The sequence below is a fragment of the Pomacea canaliculata genome, linkage group LG8 (assembly GCF_003073045.1).
Source record: "Pomacea canaliculata isolate SZHN2017 linkage group LG8, ASM307304v1, whole genome shotgun sequence".
NCBI lineage: Eukaryota > Metazoa > Mollusca > Gastropoda > Architaenioglossa > Ampullariidae > Pomacea > Pomacea canaliculata.
In genome coordinates this window covers 24,579,109-24,605,882 of record NC_037597.1, presented here as the reverse complement: position 1 = coordinate 24,605,882, position 26,774 = coordinate 24,579,109, and the positions used below count along the sequence as shown (strand labels likewise).

The window sequence follows — 26,774 nt, the reverse complement described above, 5'->3', positions numbered from 1 at the left end:
TTATAGCAACAAGCCATTAAAAAAGCAGTATGCATTAGAAACCCTTATCTGGGATAGAAATTTTGTATAATTTTTACTGGGAATGAAATGCTTGCAAATGTTTAAAGGTTAAATGTTAAAGACCCAAAGAAGTTTCCTTCACAAATTTTTTTTTTTTTAAAGTTCAGTTGAATCTACATGTCTTGTAAATCGATAAAAATCGTTTACTGTGGATCTTAATTAAAAATTCCTGTGATCTTGTGGAAGAATATGAATGGTGACTGTATGTTGTGCAGGTGCAGGCATGTTTATGTGCATATGCACACATGGGCAGATTTTAGTTTACAGTTCTTTTGAACTTTTCAGAAACGACTATTTATTGAACCATATGTGGACTACAATGATCCAGTAGAGTGTGACCTTGTCTTCCATCAACTAATTCAGGATGTGTTTGAGGAGAGGATTCCAATTACACCTACACATGCAGTGAGTACTGAACTACTTGCTTGTTACACTAAATTTCCTGTCATGATTTCATGATTTACTATGAAACTATTTACAATCAGTGGGTTCTAGATGTAATTTGATAGTCCCAAAACCAATTTGCAGTTGATTGATGGGGATTTGGATAAATGAATACCTTTCCCACCTGTCTGAATTGCTCATTTGAATTGTTGCCAAATGCAGTTAGTTTTCCTTTGCAGGTACAACTCTGTGCATTAAAAATACAGTCAGAGATGGAAGATTGCAAGTCAGGGGACATAAATTACAGGTCAGTCACTCTTTTTGTAGTTTTGCCAGTTCTGTGCTGCAGCACATGGAGAACTATCTTCTGTGAATATATTGCTCCCACTTGTGTTTCAATTTAATAGATGTTTTTGATAACTGATTCTGTTGAGGGTGTGGTTATGATCAGGAAATAGTTTCACAGATAGCTTTAATTTTTCTATTTGACTGCTGTGCTTGTCAAGAGTTCCCTTCTCCCTGCATATTTTGATTGCACATACATGTATACCTACACTATTTCTTTATGGTAGACCAATGAAGAAAAATACTCTTAATCTGTGTTAAGAGATTTGAATATAAAAATATTTCTTGTCCATATGTGATTTTCTGTTCAGCTCAGTGTTACGAATCTTGCCTCGTCCTATGCGAGGCTATATTCGCCTGGAGGATATTGTGACTGTGCACCGAACTTTGCTAGACCTGAGTCCCCAGCAGGCAGTCACTAGCTTTATATCAGTGCTTCAAGAATGGCCGCTGTTTGGAGCTACTATCTTCCCTGTCAGCGTAAGGCTTTAAGAACTGATAAGACGGTTATCTGAAGCAGCTGTAACTTTACTCATTTTTGTGTTCTTAGAATATCACTTTATTTGAATAGATCAAATGGTGAACGTGCTATAGTGGGGTATATTGGGATTGTTACCGACATATTTGCTTAGGCAGGGACAGTAAATGAAAACTTCTGTTTTTCTTCTTCCATCAGTGGCTCAGAACCCTCTAGAAAACTGGTGCCCAACCTTTTGTAGCTTGAGGGCTGTACTGGACATGATATTAAATCTCGCGGGCCAAAACATGGCAGTCTTGCCAGAATCATGCTGACATTAAAAAGGAAATTATGTTGTGTCTGGTTAAAATGAGCCGGCTGCAAACTGTAGGTTGGGCACCCCTGCTCTAGAATTACTACTACTCCTTTATGGAAGTTAAGAGCTGAATAAAACTCTGTGTGCAGCAAACTTACACCTCCTCCATGCCAAAGAATCTGTTGTTAGCTGTGCATCAGAGAGGTATCTCCCTGCTGGAATTGCACACATATGTATGTATGCCACTTCTAGTTTAACCCAAATTTTTAAAAATAATTTTTCATTCTTTGTACTCATTTTTCTGGGCTGTTTTTTCTCCTCGTTCCTTGTAGATGCCTTAACCCTTTATTTTCTGGCTTCTTTGTCAGTTATTCTCTCACTCTTTTTGTTGTTTTATGTAAGCTCTTATCATCTTTCCTTTTCTTTTGTCACCTTTTTATTAGACTCAAAACAAATGCAAGCTATAAATTTCTTTCACTATTATATCATTGTGAGCAGTGAATCATGAAAACAGATTAATGGATTAGAGTTTTCGAGAATGAATCAACATGAAATGAATGAAGTGATTACTTGAAGGAACAATATTGCATCGAAAGAGTAATTGTTGCATTTCATTGCATAATTCTTTGTAACAGTTTGTAAATATACACATGATAAAGACATAAAAAATTAATAATAAGTAAAAGTTAGGACCATTATTCACCATGGAAGAGCCAGTGAAAATGCATGGTAAGTGTAGTAAGAGTTGAACTTCTTTTTATGATGCTAGTCTTTCTATTTTCCCTTCAGAGACTTCTGTCTTCGTTTGGCTATTCGGAAGTGGTGCATTCAAGTCCAGCAATCAAGAGCATCATGATTGTCATTGGGAACATGGCCAAGGGCACTAAGTTCATGTTCAACACCAATGAGGTAACATGCATAATATATGTGATTTAGTATTGAAAACAAAATTCACTCAAAACATTTACAACAGCATGACTTATTTTTTTGTATTTGGTTTTGTGTTTCTAGTATTTATAGATAGCTTTAGTACGGAAGCTTTTGTTTTTTGATTAAATTCAGGTTGATTTATTTAATTTGTTTATTTGGCCTCCTTGATGTGTCAAATTTTCCATAGAAATCAATAGTGGTGCCTGCTACTAAAAGAGAGATTTAAATAGTTTAAAAAAAAACAAACAAATGTTGCAGTGTTGTTTTGTAAACCAGCCCTCTTGTTTTTGTTATACCAGGAGTAGAGGAATGTATGAATAAATGAAAACTATTTTTTCCTGGGTTGGTTTGTGGAGTGGGGAGGATTAAAAAACTTTAGAAGCCTGAACAGGACAACTGGATTTATAGCATTAACTCCCCACAGCATAATTTCGTGGCCATTCGTGCATCACACCGGATGGTAGTAGACACATGGAGGACAGCTACTTATCAACAACGTCCTCGCCATGAGCCTCATTTGCGTGGCACCAGGAATGTCAGGTCGGGCATGTAATTATAGCGAGAACTGCACTCGGTTAGCGCCTGACAGTTGCCTGAAGATCACTGGCACATGCTTCCCTTTAATAATTAGTCGATTTTAATAGCTCATGCTGAACGCTCCGTGGGATCTCGCCATCAAAATCCATACATTTGGAACTAAAATGTAGTCGCTTGCAGGAGACAGCCCTATAAACAATCACGGTTGTAATCAGCATGATAAATGCTATTCTTAACTGCCGTCGCATATTTTTATTTGAATCGTGGAAACAGGTTATCTCCATCTGAGGTCTTTAGGCCTGTAATCCACTTCTAGGCCAGTCCAGCTAATATCCTCAAAACTCTGGTACCGCAAATCGTAAGCTGGCCATGGGCAAGTAACAGTGGGAATTTTAGTACGCAGGACAAAGGCCATCTGCTGGGGCGACTTAAGTGGATTACAGCCTCCGCAATTTAGAAGCGGGAGAAAGCTCTGAGGGGTTTGGAGGAGAGGGGGTACAGGAGATGCTGCCTCGGACGTGTTCTTAAGACCTGTTCTTCACCGTTGACTTACTCTGCTGACAGAATGGTTACGAAAAGGAAGGAGTTAACGAGGACTATCACCTGCGTGGACTTTGTATCAACTTCAGAACGTGAACTGGGAACATTTGTAAGACAACGGCACCAAGTCATGGTGGTCCATACAGACACATCCTTCACCCCACCCCTCACTACCAAATCATCCCTGATCCAGCAGTCACAGCACGCAAAGCTGTTGTCATCCGAGCGCTGCCGGGTGCCACAACGAATCTGATTGCACACGACCCTCCCGTTAATTACGGCGTTTCATATTTATTTTTCTGCAGGCGGTAAAATGACAGCTCGTTACGGCAAGCCAATTTTGTTTTCTCGTCCGAGGAAAACAAATATCTCATGCAAATCTTTTCTGAACGCACCTCTAACGGTGACAGCCAGTTCTGCTAGTCCTGAGTACAAAATTAATGAATCATTACTTCCTAGGATATTTTGAAGATGGCGTATTTGTTATTTGCTGCCTGGGGCTGGAGCCATGAAACGGAGGGGAACCAGCCTCGGGGGTAACCAGCTACCACAGTTCCGTGGCTAGAGCCCCAAGGATGGGTGCTTTTGATGTTACTGGTGCTGACATTGTGTAAAAAAAATTAATTCTTAGACAAATAATGTTTTGGCACACGTGGTCGCTTGAGTCTGCCTGACGTCGCCCAGGTATTATAATAATAAAAAAAGGTCATCCTCTAACCTTCTCAGGTCGTTGTGGGGTGACTTGTCACTAATTTCTGTAGGACTGCAAGCATAGTGTGAGCTTGTAAGACAGCAAGTGTATTCCTGCTGACCTGTTGTGTGACCGTAGGACTTCCATGTCACTGAAATCAGGTAACGCTTAGATTTTACGTCACCGTGAGAGTGACAGGTGCCTGTCTGCCACTGACCCTCACTACACAGCTGCTAGGTATACGGCTGTTACTGTACAGCTGCTAGATGTATGTTTGTACAGTTGTATTTGTGTATGTTGCAGGCATCCCAGATCGCTCACCTGGTGAAGGACTACATGGAGGAGCTGCAGGCTCGCTGCCTCCTGTCGCCTAACGACAACTCCCAGCGAATGTCCCGAGCCTTTGACTTGGAGGACATGGATCGTCAGAATGTGGCACTACCAAGCCTGGATCCCATCCGACAAGAGTGAAAGGGGTGCGCTGAGATAAGAGGCCAGCGGACCAAACAGGGCCAGCCAGCCATGCAGCCACCGAAACCGGGGTGTCGTGCCGCCTACACCTGCCGATGGACAGGTCCAGGAACAAAGAGACTTGTACAGGTGCAATATTTCAGGAGGACGCTATGATGCTGGACTGCCAGCTCTTGGGGAGGCAGTCACAGCCAAGACTGAGAGGCGAGGAAGAAAGAAGAGGAACCGCACAGTCGAGGAGTACCCTGATTCGGCTGCGGAACTCGGACAAAAAATGTACAGGAGTCATGTGCTAGTCATTGCCCGGCGACTCAGGAGCAGTTTCTGGTGTAGCAGACTTCGGGCCCAAAATGCTTGTGTCACCTTTCGTCGCCAGCATTTCAGTGTTTCTGTGTTGCTCCCCTGACTTCGTATTGCGTGCACTAGGGACGGATGAACAGATCACGGTCATTTTGACCAGGCAGACTGCGTCTTTCTGGATCTCCTTTTAAAGCTGTCACATGCAAGGGAATTTCTCTATCTTTAACAGACTGTTATTTAGATATTGTTGGGGGATGGGTGTATCTGGAAACCAGCAGCAATGCAGTGCATAGCTGATGTTGGTGTTTGGAACCCTCAGGCTGTCGATATCTGTAGAAAGGGAAGGTGCAGGAAGGAGTGTTTGTCAGGGCAACAGTATGCTTAATAATGGGTCTGATGATGGTTCTTTCTCTTTTGGGGGAGTGGGGCGTTGGTATGCTCCAAGCAGCCAATTGGACACCTGCAACCAGATGCCGTTTGCAAGCCCGATCATGACCACACTGGACCTTCTAAGACCCAGCTCATCCTCGCAACTGAGCAATTTTCGCTGACATTTGTAGAGTAGAGGTGCCGGCAAGTGCGTCACGGCCATCTTGCTGTGCACCGCGTGACAGATCATGTGGGTTCGCACAACATTGCATTTGAAGGCAGTTTTTTTCCACTGTATGTATTGTAATCATGGATAATTAGGAAGAGATTGGTGATGATTGGCAGTTATTGTCTTCATTCTTTTATTTTAAATGTGTAAACATTGCAGATGTGTTTACCTTCTTTTACCCGCTCAGCGCCCCATCATCTTCAGCGCAGGCCATATCCTGGAGGTTGGGAAACAAATTGTGCGCAGACTTTTGTATACATGTGAAGGCTTTGTTGGAATGTGTGCGCATTTGTCATGCTTGTCTCCTGATGTCGTCCGCTACGCCCACCACGGCTTTGTGACATTGGCTCGTGAAATGCTTTTGCGAAATGTGATCCATTTAAAGTGCGTCTTTGTTGTAAAAGCTGTCCTTCTATTACCCTACAGCCCCTTTTTTTCCAGAGCTCTGCTTTTTAATTAGGGTAGTATTTGGCATTTAGCATGGGGTTATGGATGAATATCGTTGATGCACGAGGGTCTGACGGGATCTGTATTCAACAGGTCGGATGTTATTACAGGACCGTTGGTCTTTCTGATCATGAGACAGAAGCCGCGATAAAGTGATTTTTAGAGACAAATCTACATGAAAATCAGTGTTTATAAAGGAGGAAAAATAAATTCAGGGGCTGTGCGGATTGTCGTGTAAACAGTAACTGGAGTAACCATGACCCAACTAGTCCTTGCCACTATGAGTGTTTTGGGATCGCATCAAAGGACGGCACTAGATTAGTCAGCATGGGTTATGTCTCTTCAGAAACTCTTCAAATCGCTGGCTTTCTTGCCTTTAAAAGAATCTTTTTTAATTCAGTTATTTTAATTAACCAGATCTCGTTGGCTTGTTGCCATGATTCTTGCCAATGCTTCCTTACCCAGCTTGTCCGTATCTGGTAGCTAGTAGCCCAGGTGCAGACCGATCCATTATTGGACTCTCATGGCTACATGTTCTGTGACTCTCGACCTGCATTTCATTGTCAGGCAGCTTGTCATGTCGAATAGCGCCCCATAAGGAAAAGTGCAGCGAGATTTGAGGTGGCATGGACACACCATCTGGAGTCCGTCCTGGGCTTCTTGATCAACACACTGTCCGTGCCGTGCCAGCAGCCAGACCTGATCATACTTGGTCGCTATCATGATAACCCCTTCCCATGCTCCACTTTCCCTATGTACTATCCGGTTTACTTGCTTACCTGAATCCCCCCCCTCCCCGGCATGTCTGTATAAAATACAGTAAAAAAAGGAAAAAACCAAAACAAAAACTGACGCTTCTCTTGTACATATCGGTCCCTTTGTTTTGATAGCTTTAATTCCTGTAAATAACTGTGCAATGCGGAAGGATATCTTGCTGGTAAAGCCAATTCTGAAAGCAGTGACTTCGATTGCTGGCATACAGTGCCTACTACGTTGAAAGAAGAAAGTCTCGTGTGTGATACTGATTCCAACCATGACACTGTCTTTGAAAGTTTTTGTGTGTGTGATGGGTGATTTCCCTCCATTCCACCACCCCCCAGTCTTCGATTAACTTCTCCCAGCTCTCCTTCCTTTTATTTTCACGTCGGTCTTTGTTTGCATATCAACTATTATTTGATTGAAAGAGGAGAGTTATTTTACGTTGAGCATGTTAATGTAGGGAGAGTTCAGTCAGTCCCTGTCGGTCTCGAGGTCTCCATGTGACGTGTGCTACAAGTCAGCAGATCTTGCCACCCATCCACCCACTCACCTATCGAGGGAGAGAAAATTTGACAGAAATTCTTGCAGTCAGGGCGCTTGAAGGAGAGTGTACTCAGGTACACTCCTTCCAGCTAAAATAAATCGTTGGAACTCTTCGTTGTGTGGGTTTTGCTTATCAACGGGGTCAGCGTTCTTTGGTACAGCTGCACTTGGACGTGTAGTCTCTCTCTCTTATTTTTACAGCTTGGGGTAGGGTTCATAGAGAAATTTCGTTTCGTATGGAAACCTTTGATTTTTTTTCAGTATGACTATAATTATTTATTGAAAGAACGTGGTACGACGATTTGACTGACCTCGTGTATTAATCAACTTCCATTGCGTCTCCTCCGCTGCATAATACTCTATCGCTTCCAATCCGGAACCGGAAGGAACGTCGCATTTCATCAGCGAGAGCGCCGTTGGCTGTTCTCTCATCGAACTGGTCGTCTTGTCCGTAGATTCACTCGCCACTTCTTCCATTCAACGGCTAATCGAACGGATTTGTTGGATGGGGTGACGGAGAGGAATAGGGGTCACTACGCATTTTTTAAATGATTTTTTTCATGTCAAAAGTGCTCGTGAAGCACAGTGGAGCTAGATAGACCTTCTCGGGGATACTGCAGGTCAGGTCAGGCCAGAGTATTGCGTGCATCCGGTTACTTGTGGAGGTGCCTGCTGTCATGAGACGACCAGTTATATGCTTTTTCCAAACTTATTATGGGATAGACAGCACTTAAAGACATTTCTGTTGTTGATTCCGTCGTTTCCAGCCGCGACCCGTGCAATATAATTCCGTTTAATGGAACGCCCACGAAATCCAGGTTCATATCACAGGAGGAGGCCGATTACCATGACATCCCTCCCTGCCCCTATATCATCTTCCCCCGCTCTAGTGCAAGCAGCTTTCTGCACTTGATGATCAGGGCCCAGATGCGCCGCGCGTTCGCTACTCAATCGGGTAGCAGCTTAGCTGGCAAGAGATCATGTCTAGCGATAAATTGTTCACCCTGCCCTGCGCATCCACCCGTGCAATATGTTGTTAACGATCACGAATATTGCATCCAGATTAGCTTTACTAGCGACGAGGGTTTTCCTTCCTTATTTTTGAAATACTCCATTCTGTTTCGGTTCTTGCAACGATTGGCTATGTTTGAAATGCTGCTTTTTTTTTTTAATCGAGAGAATGGTTCTCTGCTAACAGTCCATGCTCTTGGGTTTTATTCTAAATAGGATAATTATGTCGAAGAAGTCATCTCACATAATCATATTTTCATGCCCCACGAAAGATGTCGCTGAACTAGATATGAAGACCTCCGTAAGAAATGAAACAGGAATAATGCGGAGTGCACCGAGGGCGAGAAAATCAGTAACAGCTCTACGGGAAGAAGAGTTAATCTCCGGTAGGTCACGTGGTCATGGAGTACGCTTGGCACTCGAAGATACTCCCAACGTGTCTGCCTCAAGCGAAACATGATATTAACCAGTCAGAGCAGTGAGTAGACGACCATGTTGGTGGCGAGGAAGGGAGCTTTTAACAACCGGAAATTGATCGTGTTATCGCTCCTGTGAGCCCAACCATTACCAAGACAAGAGCGTATTGATCATAGCTCATCAGTTACTGGTGCCAGAAGTGTGATGACCGGCGAGTTTTAGTTAGGTCCATCTTTTAAACGTCGTCGTCTAACCATTTTTTTCCGAATATTTTTATTAATGCAGAATTCATCCTCTGTGGGTGGATATGCAAAGTGCGATGTGTAGCAGTAACTTTTTTCAGCATCCCACGCTCACAGGATTCACTTGTATATTTATAGTCACCTTCCTTACCTGTTCTGGACTCCCTGCAGGTGCTTTTGCGCATGCATCCAGCACTTTAAAGAATTAGTGCACTCAGCAGTGCTCTTGTACGAATATTAGGTGCTATTGCACTGTTCTCGCGTATTCCACTTTCTTCGCACGTCCGTGACATCAAACTGTTTCATATTTTCCTCTGGTTTTTCTGCCCTGGTCTCGAGCCAAGTTTAAAATCAGGTCTGCCTAATGAAGTGATGGGTCTCTCTCTTTACTGCCAGAATTCGATCAAGAGATCTGACGAAAGCGGCATATAGGAATGCTTTATACACAATGTCTGCAGTTAGCAATTAATTCCGACATACCCGAACTTTATTGTTCTGCTTTTTCAAGTGGAGGTGGAGGTAGCAGTGATTAGGGCAACAGCGTCCGAGCCCACCACCCTTCGGGTCAGCTCAATTGCAAGTGTCTCTCTTTGAACACGATCTGGTGGTTCAGGGGCTGCCCCCTTCCCCCATCCTGCACGCTCTCTCTTATCCACTTTTGCCAGATGGATGCGTGCCAAATCGGACAGGCCATGGTATTTTTCTTTATGTAAACAATAGTACGTATTATTACGGGTTCAGTTCACCCTTTGTTGTGTCGGGCAGGGTCAAGGAAACAGATTTCTTTTGACAGAGTGCATTCATCGTTAGGGTGCTGTCGGCATCCTGATACGTGATCCATGACTCCCACGTAGGTGCGGCAAGATCGCAATTGTGTTTTTTGCTGTATTCACACTAGCTGGACATTACCACCCACCCATCCCCAACTGAATGAATGCTGAATGGACCGTGAACTAAAAATTACTTGTGACGAACAGTGAATACCTTCTCAGCAGATCCTACTACCCAGTAGTTGCTGGCCTCCCTTTCAGGCAACATATCACTCGTTTCCTCGCTCTGTGTGTGTTTGGATGCCTGTTTTCGTTTGTTTCCAATTTCTCAACCCCATTACATGTCAGTTCTGTGGAAAAAAAACCCCAAACAAACCCTGCGATCCTTCTGCGCGACGTATTCTGATATCCCCACCCACTTCACTGATGTGGAAGGACGTATGGGCGGATGAGCGTGTCGGCGCGCACTACTGGCTGCGTCAGTCATCCGTTGGGAGGAGGCTGGCAGACCATGACTGCGGATCTCCCAGACAACGCAGTCCGTGATTGACGGGACTGGTCAATACATGGACCGCAGCATTGTTGCTTTTCTTGGGTTCGATTTGTTATTGTTTTTCTTTTGCGAACCAAAGCAAAACGCTGGCAGAATCAACGACGATGTATATCAACTACACTCTGTGTGTATGCGATGTATAGAGGGACAGACTGGGTGATACAATCTACTGCTATATCTAGTGCAGCGTAACTTGTTTCTTCAGTCGGGAGGGGTGGTTGTTAATGTAATGGTACCACGAAGAGCCTGGCTCTATGTTTCGCTTGCTGTGTCGCTTTCTGTAGTGGTGAAGCAGCCTTTGTATTCGCAACAATAACGATTCTGTTTATGTGGAGTATATCAATACATATTGTCTAGCCATGACTGTTGGTATGGTTTTAATACGATTTCAGTGCCTGCTTGCATCATGAAACCCATAATCCCAGGTTGACACGGCATGTGTGCGTCTGTTTGGGTGTGCGTGCGTGCACGCGTGCGCGCTTGTATGAGAATGAGAGAGTCCTTGCACAAGACTGCGCAAGCACATTGCAAAGTGTATAACTTTTGTAGACGTATGTTGTATTGGGAATGTGCTCGTTTTCATTATATATATATACTGTACCAATATTGTGCATCCTGTTCCACATTCCAAACCGTATTTATGTGTGCATGTATGTATATATACGTTCCCTCTGTCTTCCTCCTGTCGGCAGTGCATAATCTTGTAACCATAACCTGAGACTACACGGCGTTCTGGTGACTTCACACAGCCTTCCAGACCCAGATGTATTCTGTCCTCTTCATTTCGCTTAAGATTTTAGCATCAGTTTACCAGTTGTTCTTTCTAAAGAAGAAAAAAACTTTAAAGGAAGACACAATTCCAAATGGATTTTGCAAGCTGCAAGCCCAGCCTGTTCATTTATTTTATCAAAAATATCGTTTTTTGAGGTGCTTATTTCAATTGATGCCCAACGAGCTCTAAAACTCAATTATTATTATTATTATTAAAGGTCATGAGAAGTTTGATGATGACATGCGATGTGAAATTATTTGTACATTGAATTCAGTTTCCGCACTGTGTACTTTAAGAATCCAAAAGATGAGCTGCAAAGACCAAGGTATATTACTATACGATATACATACAATGCACTGCTTGTCTACTCTGGTTTATATGTTCTGGTTTCGTAGTACACACACGTGCTCACTGCTTTGGAGACGAGTCTACAGTATGTAAAACATTCGAATGGCAGTGTAAGCTTGGGACCACCGAGACAAGATCTCAGTTCTTTGGAACTAATTAAATTTGGCTGCCCAGTTTTTTTATGATAAAACTTGTGTTTTATCATTTGATACACTTTTATTTAAAGTACACTATTTTGTGTAGTATTTTGTAAATGCAGAAAGACTTTTTTGTCGTCTGCTTTGTAAGAGGTAATATATACCTGCAAAGTTCGCACGCAACAGCAAAGACGGAAGAGCAGAACACCACCCACCGACAATGATAAAGGGATTTACTCATGCCGCTGTTGTCATTCCTCTCCTTTTTTTTCCGATGGCGGCCATCACGTTTTCTTCAAAATGAAAATAAGTTACATTCGTTTTTACTGGAGAACAATTTTTTTCCCTCAAATCCTTTAACCAATATATTTTAAATTTGTCTAGCGCTAAAAGCAAATTTTTTTTCTCCCAATCAGACATTCATACAGCAACAGTCAGTACTTCCACCCTTGTATGTTTATTAATTTCTTCGATGTACAGCGAGAAAGTCATGAGTAGAAAATGATGTTCTATATTTTGTTCACTTGGCAATCTTGTTTTAATTTCCTGTTTTGAGTGGAAGCAGGCTACTCTACGATTTCGGCGCTTGGCAAACTGTTCTACTTCCTGTTTTGAGTGTAAGCATTAAAAGCACATATTGAAAAGGAAATCATGTTGAATTATTTACGTGTGGCACAACACAACAAGCTGTATCTTGCTTTGTCAACAAATTCCCATTGCTTTTTTTTATGTCACGTTTTAAAAGTTTTATGCAAGCTATGCATTTCTGTGTTACAGCCCTTGTCACGAAGGGGTTTGGGGATGGGTTCGTTTTTTCGTAAAGAGGTGGGTCGGGGAGGGTATATGGCGGTTTGTGTTAAGTTGAAAAACATGGCAGTTGAGCAACCGGGACCCATTCAACATAAAGCACTTCTTTGTGAAATAATAAACTTTGATTTCTGATGGAGCGTGTCTGTTGTTTGTTGCAAGCCGTACTGAAATAGCATGCGTGATATGTCTCTGACACCTTGGAGGTATCTACAATGACTACAATAGTCGGATTTCTAATCTCGAGGCCTCTTCATGGCTGTAGCTGAACAATTCCCTGCCCACCCAAAAATCTGGAAGCAGCCGAGTGTCTGGAGCACCGTAGTCCGAGGCTGAAGATATGATAATAGCTGGTTCAAAATCCACTTGACGCCGCCTATTTTCTCCAGTTGACCAAGCTGTTGAATGGAACCCTGACCCCTTAGAACACTGGGTAAGGTAAGGGAGTTAAGCACATTTTTTAAATAAAGTTGGTTCTGTCACAAAACCTTCAATATGTCGGACCCCAGCGACCTAAACATATCGATAAATCATCATCATTATCATCAATCGTAGAACGTTGATGATGCCAAAAGTTGTCGGATCATAAAGAGAGCGGTCGTTATTCAGAGTTATGCACCTTGGGTGCGCTGGTGTCGTGGGACCAGCAGCAAGAGTTACCTCGTGTCGACGAGAGGTCAGCAGCTAGAGTTACCTCTAGAGTAGAGACTGATGTCATTAGAAACTTTAAAGGGCCTCTTGGACGAGATAAAATAATAGTATCTGAATGAAAAAATAAACAAAAACTATTAAAAAAACAAACCAAAAGGATATAGTGTGTTTTATAGGTATACATTAATATACATTACAATTATTCCCCCACCATTAACAATGTCTGGCGCTACAGTCTCAATGAAAGTTCTCTTTGAAAACTAACGGACTCCATGATGGCGTCTAAAGTGAAGTTCCCAACTGGTGGAAGCTCATGTAGCGCCTTTGATTGCACACACTCCCGTTACAAATGTCCTGACAAATCGTTTTATCCAAATTTCCACCCGATGCAGCAAGATGACCTCCTGACGCAGATGGTGACGGGCAGATGGCAGGTGGGGAATCCGCATAGGCCTAGGCAGAGACCCACATGGCACATGGCCGATGGATTCGCTATTACTAAATCCGCTTCTATATCATCGAACTATATCCAAGCATTTGGGGGAATTCCCCTTTTTTTCTGTTCTCCAGATACAGGTCTTCAAAAAGTCACCATGAATAGAAAGATGAGAAGGAAGCCGAAATACCTGGAGAAAACTATCGACGGTCAGCCCTGCAAACAGGTGTGACATCTAGAGCGCCGACTACATAGTATGATGGACCATAATTTGATTCCACGACACCCGATTAAGCCACTACGTCCCCACCCGCTCTGATCGCAATATCCAAGATATCCAGAGAAAAGTAGAACAAGTTAACAAAAATTAATGTCCTTTTCCCCCTACAGCCTAGTATAGAACATGCGGACATGCCAGTAGCAAAACATCTGCAAAAATGATCTAAAATTAAAATAAAATTCTTTAAAGATTCAAAAATAAAAATAATTATAACCTCCTGCGAGGCATCTTGTACATAAATTATTTCAAGCTACACTACACAGAGGTCTTCAGGCTGACTGAAAGGACAGAAGAACATCAATGTGGCCTCTTCATGTTGTGCGAGTCGTCGTCGGGTGTAATGTCCGTTGGTGCCGGCATCTTTATTTCTGTTTCTGATTCGAGCGTGAGATATGTAGTTCATCGGTTAATGGCATGGTTCACGACATACCTGACATAGTTTGAACACATGCTTGTGTCTGTTGGTAAGAGGAATTTTCGGTCCGAAATTCTTGAGTTTAGTTGATTTTTATATCTGTCCAGCCTGTGGGCCTTGCACGAATTTAACATTAATATAGAAAGAGATTGAAAAGCATGAACACATGCACTTCAGGTGGCTTAATTATGGAATATTTGAATGTTTTGTTTACCGCCATTAGTGTCTACAAACAAACAAAGGTGTGCATAATTTCAGACCTTTACCCTCATTACCATGGTGATACCTTTGATTAGTGTCTGTGTATGGGAATTAGTCTTCTGGAACTCAGTCTTGTTGAATGGTTACCTGAGGTTTATAATCAGTGGCATATAGTTGTGTGGATCGTGTGAATTGTTCGATGAAAACAATAAAATCGAAAAAAATTAATGAGATTATTCAATGTCTTATTGCGTTTGATGTGTTTATTTACAGTGGACGAAAGTGCACGTGTGTGTGTATATATATATAAATGCAAGGAGAATGTTTATATGATTTTGTTTGCTGCAGAAAGAACTCAGAATCAATTTCCCTGAAAACTCTCCATCTTTCTGTCGAGAGCTCTCACACTGTGTAGTATGGTATACAGTATACAGTGTCAACTATCAGGAATTGGCTGTGCTGCCCATAATATGTACACAGCGCCATACAAACTGCTGCAGACTGTCTACCAACAGACATGGAATCAATAATATGAAAATTTATTATTACGAATGTGATGAGGAAGAGAGTTCCACTGCTCAGCAGCACAGAGGCAGGACGTCCATTGTCCGTGTGTGGTTGTCTTTGTGGGAGGGAGGATGGAATGCAGGAGGGGAAGGTGGAGAGGTAGCACTAGAAAGCTCGGCACAGCACTTAGGTGGTCCAGATGCTAAAAGTTATAGAACAAGACAAGACCTTCCGCCGACTAGTCCATTATGCAAATTGAACCTTTACAGTCCGATGGTTTTTATCAGGTCATAGTCAGGTGGTGGGGTCTGTAGGTGGGAGAGCACTTGGAAAAAATCCTGAGTGGATAAGTTTGCTATTGCTTTTGTGTGGAAGGAAGGAATGTCACAAAGTTCTTTACGGATCTTCGGGCATTGTCGCTTGACTTTCCGAAAGACTGCTGAATGTTTGGGCTGCGTGCGAGCTCGGGTATGTCAGTCCAGGTGGGTAAATATTATCAGGCATTGTCTGGGTAGCTTCGTCTCTTTAATCTGTGATTAAATTGTAGAGTTACCAACATCACTAATGAAAAGTAATAAAACGTCAGCAGCTATCTGTTAAAATTTTTTTATTTATCATGCCAGTTTATAAAAACAAAAAACAAGACACTTTACTGAAACGTTCTCAAAATAATTAAGTTTGAAGACATACTGTGTTTTTTTTTAATCCATTAGCTTTTATTGTAAATTTGTTTATTTCTAAATTTCCTTCTTTAGAACAGTTGTAAGTTTTAGAAACACGCTGTCCACCCAGGATCACCTACATATACATATGGTCCGTTAGTGGCCACAACATTGGGCGATAAAAATAAATGTCTCTTCGACTCTTGTTAATCTCTATTTCCTATTAAGGTATAATCCAAAATATTGTACAGCGGTATGTGTATCATCGCATAGACTAACCCGCCTCTAACACCCTTCACTTCAGACCCCGTGTGGTGAGTCAGATCGGTCACCGGCTTCCTACCAGCCCATGATGGCACAGTCCTACTATGAGAGGAGGGGCTGATGGAAAGGGGGGGGCATAAAGGCAGGGATGGGGATTCTGGCATGGCACCGCACCCTCGCCAGGACCAGAGCACCACCCTGGCTGGAAGGCAGGGATGGGGATTCTGGCATGGCACCGCACCCTCGCCAGGACCAGAGCACCACCCTGGCTGGAAGGCAGGGCTGGGGATTCTGGCATGGCACCGCACCCTCGCCAGGACCAGAGCACCACCCTGGCTGGAAGGCAGGGATGGGGATTCTGGCATGGCACCGCACCCTCGCCAGGACCAGAGCACCACCCTGGCTGGAAGGCAGGGATGGGGATTCTGGCTTCGCTGTTCGCTGTTCGCTGTTCGCACAAGATCAGCACATCACCGTCAGCACATCATCGTCAACACATCATCATCAACATACCATTATTAACATCATGAAGAACCCATCATCAGCACTATCATCAACACATCATCAACACTTCATCAAGACCCATCCATCAACACCCATCAACACCCATCCATCATCAACAATCATCATCATCAACAACGTCATCAACACAACAATTGCATATCAATGTTATAGATGACTTTCAAGTTCTCCGTCATTCAGTTTAATTAGACAACTTTTATTTCAATAGTTCCCCAAATTCTCATTTATGGTTTGGATTCTGTCCAGGGAGGTTCACACCAATCAAGCATGATCATCGATATAAATTATCTTCCATATTTAATCATCATCCTCATCATCCATATTAATCATTATCATCATCCATCAATCATCAATTATCAATCTTTAATCATTGATCATTATCATCATCATCATGGCAGATGGCAAATGTCTCGGCGCTCGTTTGTTTTTCAAGGTTGGGCAAGAAAGTTTTCATAACTTACATCAAAACACATACATGACTGTAAACCATAAATAGCACATCAATGTCATAGATGACTGTCAACTTCTCCGTCATTCATTTTATTGAGACAACTGTTATTTTAATAGTTCCCACAATTCTCACTTACGGTTAATATTTCTTTAAACCTTCGTTGAAAACTCTAAGCTCTAAGTTGGCGAGACAAACACAACCCCCCTACCCCCCCCCCCCCCCGACTGCTGATTTTTTTTCCTCAACGTCTCAGTGAAGTGAAAAACTTCGGAAGCGTGACGTCAGCGACTACGATACTTCCGTGCTAAGCGAACGCTTGGCTTCACTCTTTATCAGCTATGAAACTTAGAATAAAAATTAGAATAAATCGAAAAACACTTACAATTCATCTGCCATCTGCCATCTCTATGTAGGACACTCTCACGAACCTCAGCGCCAGGAATGCTCTTCATCCACCCAATCACTGCCAGGCAGGTGCGCTGTCACGCTAGCAACTACACTAACACGCCACTGCACATGTTTCCATGGAAACACAAATGCTGGTAGACACTTCCAGAATCTTTGGCCAGGACATTCGTGGAAACGTCGACAGGATGCTCGATTCCTCGACGACCGACAAGGGAAGAAACTCCAGGGCTACTTCGGTTGACAGTCACCTCTGGGTGGGTCCGGTGTAGGCAGAAGGCTCTCCCGTAGTTCGGAATCCGTCTCAGCGGGTCCTCCTTAACTGCTCCTCCACAGTAGTTCCTGAAACTTAATGACTAATGAGACTCTACCATTCACTGCTACTATTAGTCTCCCTGAGTTAAACTCATCACGTGATTTCTTATCGAACGTTAAGATTTTTCCCACGAAACAGTTTAACAATACTTTTGCCGTGAAATCAGAATTTAGAAATTCCTGACATTATAAAAACATATTTGCTTACCTTGACTGGAGAAGGAACGAAAAGCACAGATTCCCCTGTCTGTATTTACACCTGGACAGGTAGGACCATCCGTCTCGGCGCCTGCGGTGGAAATGTCACACACAGTTCACTGAGCGATTAAAAACCTGGAGGTGAGCTGTCGTCACTAGTGTCACGTGTCACCAGTTGTGCTCCTGCACGGCGTTTACGCTTGCACGGGAAACAAGGAATTCCCCTGACACAACATTATCCTTATCTTGTTGTTATCTTGTTCTTGTAACTAGAACTTGTTTTGCTTAGTTTATTTTTTACTCTTTTGCTTATTTTTGTCTGTGAGCACACTTGCCGAGTATAATTGCCCGCTTGGATTAATCCCAATACAGTGAAGGCTGGCTGCCCAGAGTTTGCGATCATTTCTCGTCTCGGGCATGCTGTTCTTTCTCTGCACGTGGAACCTGTTTACAAGGCTGGCTGCTTGCCGTGAGATAGCCTCAGTTGCTGACACGGCGAAAACACCAATCCCCCCCTCTCCCGCTGGGATTAATCAAGTTGGTCATTGTCTCTGTCACTGTCATTGTCATTGTCATTGTAAGATACATGATAGTGTCACAGTAATAGCCAAACGAAAAAAAAAATGCTTTAACTGTAGAAACACTTATATTCTTGCATTGGCCATGAATTTAAAAAAAATTGTTTGACAGGGTGAGTTCAGATGGTTGTCCCTAGTTTAGACATCACACTTTACACTAAGGACGGTCATGACCTCATCCATAATTTATTTTCAGAAAAACATTCAACATTTTCTATCAAACTACATCTTGACAGCCATGAGAGGACAAAAGGACCAGAATATAGCAAGTTGTGGTCAAGGGGAGGTAACACTGGGAGAAAACAGTCATTCGCTTGTCACCCCTGCACTGAGCGGCTCAGGGTTCAGATCTCGTCTCGGAAAGAAAATGCCTGTCATCATGTGACACGAACTGGTCTGACAAACAACTTGCACTGGCTTGTGTTTATCTTTTATTAACAATAATACACATGGAACAATTAACACAAATGCCCCCACTTAGTAACAGCATCATTAGTAACACTAGGTGCGCACACACAGGGACGAATGGCTGTGAGAAGAATGGTGGGAAAGAGAGTTAGTCTTTACTGACAGATGCCTATATACAGCGTACAGCGTTGGCCTGGGGCAGTTTACTAAATAAACTATAATTAAGATGATCTGAACGGAGAACAAAATGACCCTTTGACTAAATACATAGGTATAAGGTTTGATCCTGGCGCTGTAGCAAACGATGTAAATAAATAAAGAAACGACACGTGGATATTTCAGATGTTTAGACTTCCGATTCCCCCAGACTTGTCTAAAAGGTCTGAAAGGCAACATTGGTCATTGATCATTGGTCATACACTTCAAGCATGTATATCTATTGGTTGCCGAGAACAGTTCTTTGCCGATCGCCAAGTTGAATACTGTTAGGTCTCGACAAACCATTTAGTAGTTTAATATTTGGAACCCCGATAAAATTTTTAGTTAATTATCTTGTTTCCTATTAGGCAGTGGTGTCATAAAGGTACTTTCTTTCATATTGTTCTTGACAGCGAGGCGAACAACCTATTCACCCTGCACAGGATTTTTTTTCATCACCGGCTGAGTGCATCAAGCGAGCGCATTACATCCCACTTCTGCACTGGGTAACTCTACAGGTCATTGAAAAATGTATTTATTCATGAATTTTATTGTATTTATTTATTTATTTTGGTAAGGGGAAAACAAGCTTTCGAAAAGTTATCGAAATTGTTTCATTCAAGTGTTTTGGCTGGTGCACCAGTCACTCGCTGGCTTCCTCTCGCGGGCGGCGACTCCTACTGACTGCCTGACTGCCGGAGTGGTCGGCCCTTGACGCAGCAGACGTCTGCTTCGCTAACGGTCCCCACTGTAGCAGACGAGAGGCTGCGCCGACGAAGGGGGGAACCCGAGGTCGCGGAAAATGTGTAAGTTTCGTGAATTTTGTTTCGACTGTATTTTTCTCGTGCAGTGTCGATGGCCTGTGCCTGAAAGCATGACTAACACAAGGAATTAAGTTAATGCGATAGATGTGCGTGCAGGTCGATGCCAGGCGCAGAATTATTTCGCCAGCTCGTGCAAACAGAAGATTAAAACCGCATCGTGAAGGAGGATATGCACGTGGGTGTAGGAAGTTCACGATTGTTGCCCTCATCATCGGTGAAAAACAATCTCACAGCATAAAAAATAAATAAACAAACACACAAAAAAAAAAAAAACAAAAAAAAAAAACAGAAAGAAAGAAAAACAAGAAGGATAGAAGGAAACAATGTGGAGTCTGCCAAGAGGCAGAGGGAGCAACACTTACATTGCAGCATCAGGGTTGAATGCATAATTTGTGACACACTTATAGGTCTTTGAGGTCGTCTGCTGTGACCTAGTGGAGTTCACTGTTTCAGGATGATTGTAAATACATTTCAAAGTTGGATTATACTACAGTGCTTGGCTACAGAAACTACAGTTTGTGCTGAAAGCTACTCAAAACACAAGAGGATATACTTCGTACATTCCAGGTAGGACCCCTATCTCACTTATCTAGCGCTTCCTTTATTGAAAAAAAAGTTTCGTGCAATTTAGTTACATATTTGAGATGGTGAAGAATTTGAGAGTGAGAGAGAGAGATAGAGAAAGATATAGTCTTTGCAACTTTGGCTCTCGCCAATGCTGTCAGTGTCATGTGCCATTGTTCTTTGTTTCTCCAACATTCTTCTTTATCTCTCTTTGTTGCGTGTTGAAAAGTTTTATACGTTTTGAGAATGTGAAAATCAAATTGCAATATAGTCTAAAGTGTTGCATCATGTCTTAAGATGTCATCCCAAAAGACATCTCGAAAAATTAAGAATCGACGTCTACCTGTGCCTGTAGGAAGGGACGTAACTCATTCAAAAATGTTTTTACCTGGATTGTATTTTGTCTGTATCAGTCGACAGGAAGGAAGCCAAAGGTCGCAACAGATTCCCTTGATGTAACCGCTTTTCCCATTTGTGTTGATGCTTTCATGTATTGACTTCGTTATTGTATAAACAATTATGATGTTCTGGGTATGTGGTCTTAAGTAATAGCAGAGTTAGAAATGATCTACAGATTTCCAAAGTATTTGTGTGGCAGATAAACCAGTCAGCATCAATACTGTAAGAGGCTTTGGTGGAAGTGCTTCTATAAAAGTTGTCCCAAATATTCGTGACAAAATGTCGGACTGCTTCTTGGCGACTGACTCTTTAACTTCACGATGTTGTTTACGACTTCTGTCATAAAGCCGACTGATACCGGATGAACTTGAGCAAAATTAAGTATTTGAAAAATCGAAAATTCTAACTTTTATATGCAGATTCAATGTGAAAAATATGGTAAAATATTTTCAGGTGAATCTGAAAATGTAGTAAAAAAAAATTAAAAAGATAATTTTTTCATTATTTCCTGTTGCTAGCACACAAATCTTTCGTGTTCAACATGATCGAAATTTAGAAAAAAAAAGAATAATTAAAAAAAACCCACTAGTTCATTGTTAGACCAACAGATCAGCACATCACAATTCCTATTCCACAGCCCACAATTTTTTAAAACTGTCTACTTTTTTTTTTTAAAGCAGGGGTTTTATACTCGTGAGTAATCTCTCTGTTGACCGAGCTCTTGCTCTTTTATGTGTGGAACATTGCAACAATGTAGGCAGACGTATGGAAGGAATTTCTTTACTTAACTTCCTTCCTTCATTTCAGAATCTTACTATAATTGTCAGGCTTCATTTAGCCGTATCGAACAAAAACACGCGCGTGATGCTGTCGAAACGCGTGTATGTATATACAGGTGAGCAGCATTTACACTCAAAGTAAATTATATATATATTGGTAAAAATAATGGGTAGTCTCGGTGCTTTCAATAGTCTTAGGCTTGTGAGACCAATGCCAGAATAGTGCATTGTTGTCTCATGCCTACTCTTTTCTTCATTGGCGCTCCTGCCAACATCCTCACAATGATCGTCTTTTATCGTCAGGGACTGCGAGACCGGATGAACCTTTGTCTTTTCTCTCTTGCCCTCGTCGATCTCATGTACATCACAGCTCTGTTCATCCCAGCCCTCCTCTGCCTCATTGGCATCTTTACACCAGACCAGAAAGAGTTTTGGAGACTTACTTTCATCAAACATGTTGTCAATTTTACCAATGGTTTCGGGTATTCTGTCCTTATAACGTCTCTTCCAAAATAGATATGGCAAAACATTTTTGAAAACGCCAAGTCTCAACTCCCTAGCGAATAATTATTTATTATATTCACAGTGCAGGATCGCACCAGAAAGGTCAGGCGGTGTTGATGAAGATGTTGGTGGCCGTGTCGTGTATCTACATCCTGTGCACGGCTCCTAATGTTTCTCTGGCTCTGACCAGGTACACTGTCCCAGAGTTTCGCGCAGACGGTCTGTACTGCAACATCTTCTCCACCACCCATCTCAACGGCTTTTTGATCAGCATCGTCAACTCCTCCATCAATTTCTTCGTCTACTTAGCGATGTCGTCCCGCTTTCGCCACGAAGTAAAGATGGTGTTTTGTCGAAAATGACATTGGCTTGATGTTCTTAAATGAGAGTTTTGTCGGTAAACAAAAATGAAAACCAAAGAAATGTAAAATGTCTTTACTATTACTATCATGCCTTCATCTCGCGTGCTACATATTAAACCGAGATTTCCTGTAAACTTGAAGTTCCTAATTACATTACAGAGGACACAATATCAAGTAATAATAAACATGAAACGATTGTTGGTGGTGACCTCTTAATGGGAATAATGTTTACGCGGTGAGATGATGATTTTTCTTGTCACACTTGTATTTAACTCTTAAACCCAAAACTAATTTGGACGAGCGTTAACGACAAACCAGTCATGTCAATAAGCTGAAACAAGTGCTTTCTCGAACCACTCACTTGCAAGCAGTGTGCCTTTTCCCGTTTCTGTCGTGTCAGAAGGCAGCACATTCGTCAACTAATTTAATTGTTGGTTATTGTAGAAGGGACCGGTACATTTGCTTTGACTAATGTCCTCCATCTTCTGTACATCCGGAAAAGAACCTTTGCTTTTATTTACCTAAGAGATAACTTTTTATAGTTTTCCAGCTCTACTTGTTGATTAACTTAATTCTGCGTGAGAAGAATTGAAGTGTTGTGAAATTAGAGAACATTTGTCTGGTCCTGTAGGCAAAGGCGAGTTGTCTTTCTTGAAAGTGCACAGACGTACGTACGACAATAGAAGAACTCTTTATACACAGACCACCTCAGCCCCCCACCGTGTAGACTGTCTACCCTAGCGCTTCCAGCTGTCTACATCATCTCAGTCTTGTAATCTGACTCACCACATATTTATAAACTTAATCGATGCGGGAAATATTGAAATGGACGATGTTTTCTACGATTTGTTTGTATTCAATAAACGGCTATAAAGAATTCTCCACATTTTAAAGTGACATTCCCTTAATCAGCTTATAAAACTGAAATATCATTTCCAACGTAAATATGTTTCTCAGGTTTAAAATATTATTTAAAACGACAACTTTTTCTTTAAAGAAAAAACATTTATAAAAGAGTTGTGGAAGAAGACTGAGTAGATGGCTGTAGCACAGAGGAACAATGCATTTGACAAAGGAGTTTAAAAAGATTAATTAATCATGACCTCGTCAGACCCTGTAGCTAGTTTCACTCTAATGGCAACCGATGCTGATCAACTTTTTAATGGTAAATAGACCCTCGCCCCCTTACCAGATTCTTCTCACTACTGTCAGAAGCTTTGGTGGAAGTAGTTGTCCCAAATATTCGTTATAAAATGTCTGACTGGTTCTTGGCGACTGACCTTTGAGCTTCACGACTTTTGTTTACGACTTCTGTCTCAAAGCTGGCTGACACCGGATGAACTTGAACCAAATTAAATACTTGATAAATCCAAAACCCTAACTTTTATATACAGATTTAATGTCAAAAATGGTAATATACTTGCAATGAAATCTGAGGAACAATGAAAACACACTCAATATTCGAGTTATTTGCTCCTCACCAGCATCATTATTTTCTAAAAATACTAGTATTGGTGTTTAATTGTAGGTGCTAGACCATCATAATTCCTTATTTTTTCCAATAACTTCCAGAAACTTCTTTTTATTTCTGCCAATTTTCTCTTCGCTTATAAATATTTCTTGTAAGATTACAGCTAAAGACAATATACTATTTCTACAATTGCACTTCTTTGTGAAAATAAAAGAAAATTGATGCTAATTCTCGTTTTCTTTGATTGTTTTATTGCGTAAAGATGTGTACCTCGCTAACTCCTGTGAATCATTGATCATTATCATGGTAATAATATATGACCGATCACAGCATTCCGGTTATTGCTCGGTAAAATTGAGTGCTTCATAGATGAGAACAGTCGCGTCTGTTGGTTTACCTACATTCAGTATATACGAAGGCGTCAACCTTCCCCCCCTCCTCCACACACACACACACGACCACCAAATATACTTTATTGACTGTTATTTTTTTTATAACGAGCCTAATATTAAGATTTTTTTCTCCTGTAAATAGCGAGAGGCTTAAATAACTCCCGTAGCAAACACATGCAGCAAATTATTTGAGAGGGTTGCACCCAGTTACAAGTGTGGGTACTATTTCTTTCTCTGTCTCGCTCAGTAAATTGCAGCCAATCTTCGACTACTGATGAAGTATACTTCCTCAACAAATACTAGAGATGTCGTTAGATGCATCGAACAACACCACATCCGCTGGGAATCTGACTGTCACCCTCAACAGCTGTAGAGAATGTAACTGCTGGGAGAGTTCCCACAATATCCTCAGCTTCGAGAAGAGAAAGATTCACGACAGGGTCGTCCAATGCGGCCTCATACCATCACTGTTTTTGACTGGAGCCCCGGCCAACATCTTGACCATGATCGTCTTCTATCGCCAAGGACTGCAAGACCGGATGAACCTCTGTCTCTTCTGTCTCGCCTTCGTTGACCTCATGTATGTCACAGCTGTGCTGACAATGGTCTCCTACTGCTTCATCAACATCTTTGTGCCTGAGCAGGCTTTGTTTTGGAGACTTAATTTGATTAAAAACTCTTTAGCCTTCGCTAACAGTTTTGCCTACTCTTCTGGAGTTCTGACGATGATCATCGCCGTCGAGCGGTGCGTGTGTGTCATGTTCCCCATGAAGGTCGCGACTCTCATTAGTACAAAAGCAATGGCAGTGATTCTTATTACATCGCTATTACTTATACAAGGTCTGTGTAGTGTATACATTGTAAAGGAGACATTAGTTCACATCAAGAATGAAGTAACTGGGGTGTACATTCCAGTTCTAGTCAACACTGAGGTCTTTCTTCAAAACCCTATTTTCAAAGCGATCGAAAACATTGTTTTATCATTTATCTCTTTCTTTACTTTTATTGTTGTTATTTTGACCACAGCGTTGACTTTGATGAGGTTGCACAGCGCTGCCACCTGGAGAAAGACTGCAGCAAGGTAAGCGAATATTGGTATTTCCTTCATCTTTTTAAAGGGACTATTTTTTAAATAGAAAAATCTGGTGGCCAACGAAGTCTATTCCACCCCCTAACATTAGAATAATGAAAAAGTCGTTAATAACAAAGTGATTTTTCACGCTTTCAAATTGTAGCTGGAAATTTAAAAAAAAATACTCAAACGATCAAATTTTAAAGAGGTACAGGTAACTGCCTGCTTTTCTATAATGACCATAGCAATAAGTTCCCATAAACATTTTGTCTTCTCTGTCTTTGCAGTGGAGACTCCTTTTTGAAAAGACAGGCGGTGTTGATGAGGATGCTGGTGGTGGTGTCTTGTATCTACATCCTATGTTCAGCCCCTAACATCGCCTTGGCTTTGACACGATTCACTGTCCCAGAGTTCCGTGCGGACGGCACTAACTGCAACATTTTCGTCGCCACGCACTTCGTCGGGTTCGCTATCGTCATGATCAACTCGTCCGTCAATTTTTTCATCTACTTCACGATGTCATCACGTTTCCGTCAAGAACTCAAATCTCTTTGCTGGTAGTCACAATGGGGTCGGAAACCAGTAAATAACATCAGATACATGAAGGCATGCTGCCAACGGCCTTTTAGTCCGAGGTTGAGAGAGTCAAGTCCGGTCTTAGAACCCACCTCTTATAAAATATCTTTCATAATCAAGACAATTGTTGAGGTCATTCCCCAGTTGTTGTTTATTTCACCTTCATTGTAGTGAACGGAAGCACTTAGCACTTAATATAAAATACCGTGTTTTACAGTATGTATTGTTTTAACTGCAGCAAAACAAAACAAAGTTACTTCTAACATAATTCATAACCACATTTGGATGGGGTTTCTTGCTATGTATTATTCCTGTCCCTTCTCTCTCTTTTGACAAAGTAAGTTCAACATGAACAAAACATAAGTTTTTTCACTTTCTTGTACAAAATAATTATAGTTTAGTATAAAACAACATATATATGGATCTTTATATTAATTTTGTGTATTTTTGTGCTGTACAGATTTGTACACTCTGTATTTGACTTTCTTTTTCTTGGGAAACCATAAATAATTTCTTTCAAAAAGAGATATAAGAGAACTGGTACATTCAAAGTAAGTCATTTCTGGCAAGTATCAGTTAAAACAATTCAAAAAAAAAAAAAAAACAACAACACTGTCCATTTAAGCTTTTCTCGATCGGGACATTGTCAAGAGCGACCGTACTCTAATTTATTACACTTTTCTCTAACTTACATTTTATAATCGAGTTTTTATTCACGTCCCATCATCGTAGAGGTCTGAAATATTCATCAGCTACTCATTTACGGTGACAATAAAATATTGAGTTATTTCAAGCAATCCACAAGTAGTAAAATAATCTGTTTTTAAATTGTCTTCTTTGGAAAAGGAAAATTTCAACAAGAACGGTAACTGTGCAGACTTGTTACGCTTTTGTATGTAATAGTT

General features: G+C 41.6%; 1 protein-coding gene across 1 annotated transcript in view; it reads left to right on the top strand.

The window, feature by feature from the left end:
• The window catches only part of LOC112570797 (unconventional myosin-VIIa-like), a 71,961-nt gene extending 59,391 nt beyond the window's left edge, over positions 1–12,570 (top strand). The window contains 6 exon segments of the mRNA XM_025249420.1: positions 346–465; positions 684–751; positions 1,101–1,269; positions 1,712–1,795; positions 2,352–2,471; positions 4,564–12,570. Of these exon segments, the coding sequence (XP_025105205.1) occupies positions 346–465; positions 684–751; positions 1,101–1,269; positions 1,712–1,795; positions 2,352–2,471; positions 4,564–4,731 (729 nt within the window). The 3' untranslated portion in view covers positions 4,732–12,570.
• The last annotated feature ends 14,204 nt before the right edge of the window (positions 12,571–26,774 follow it).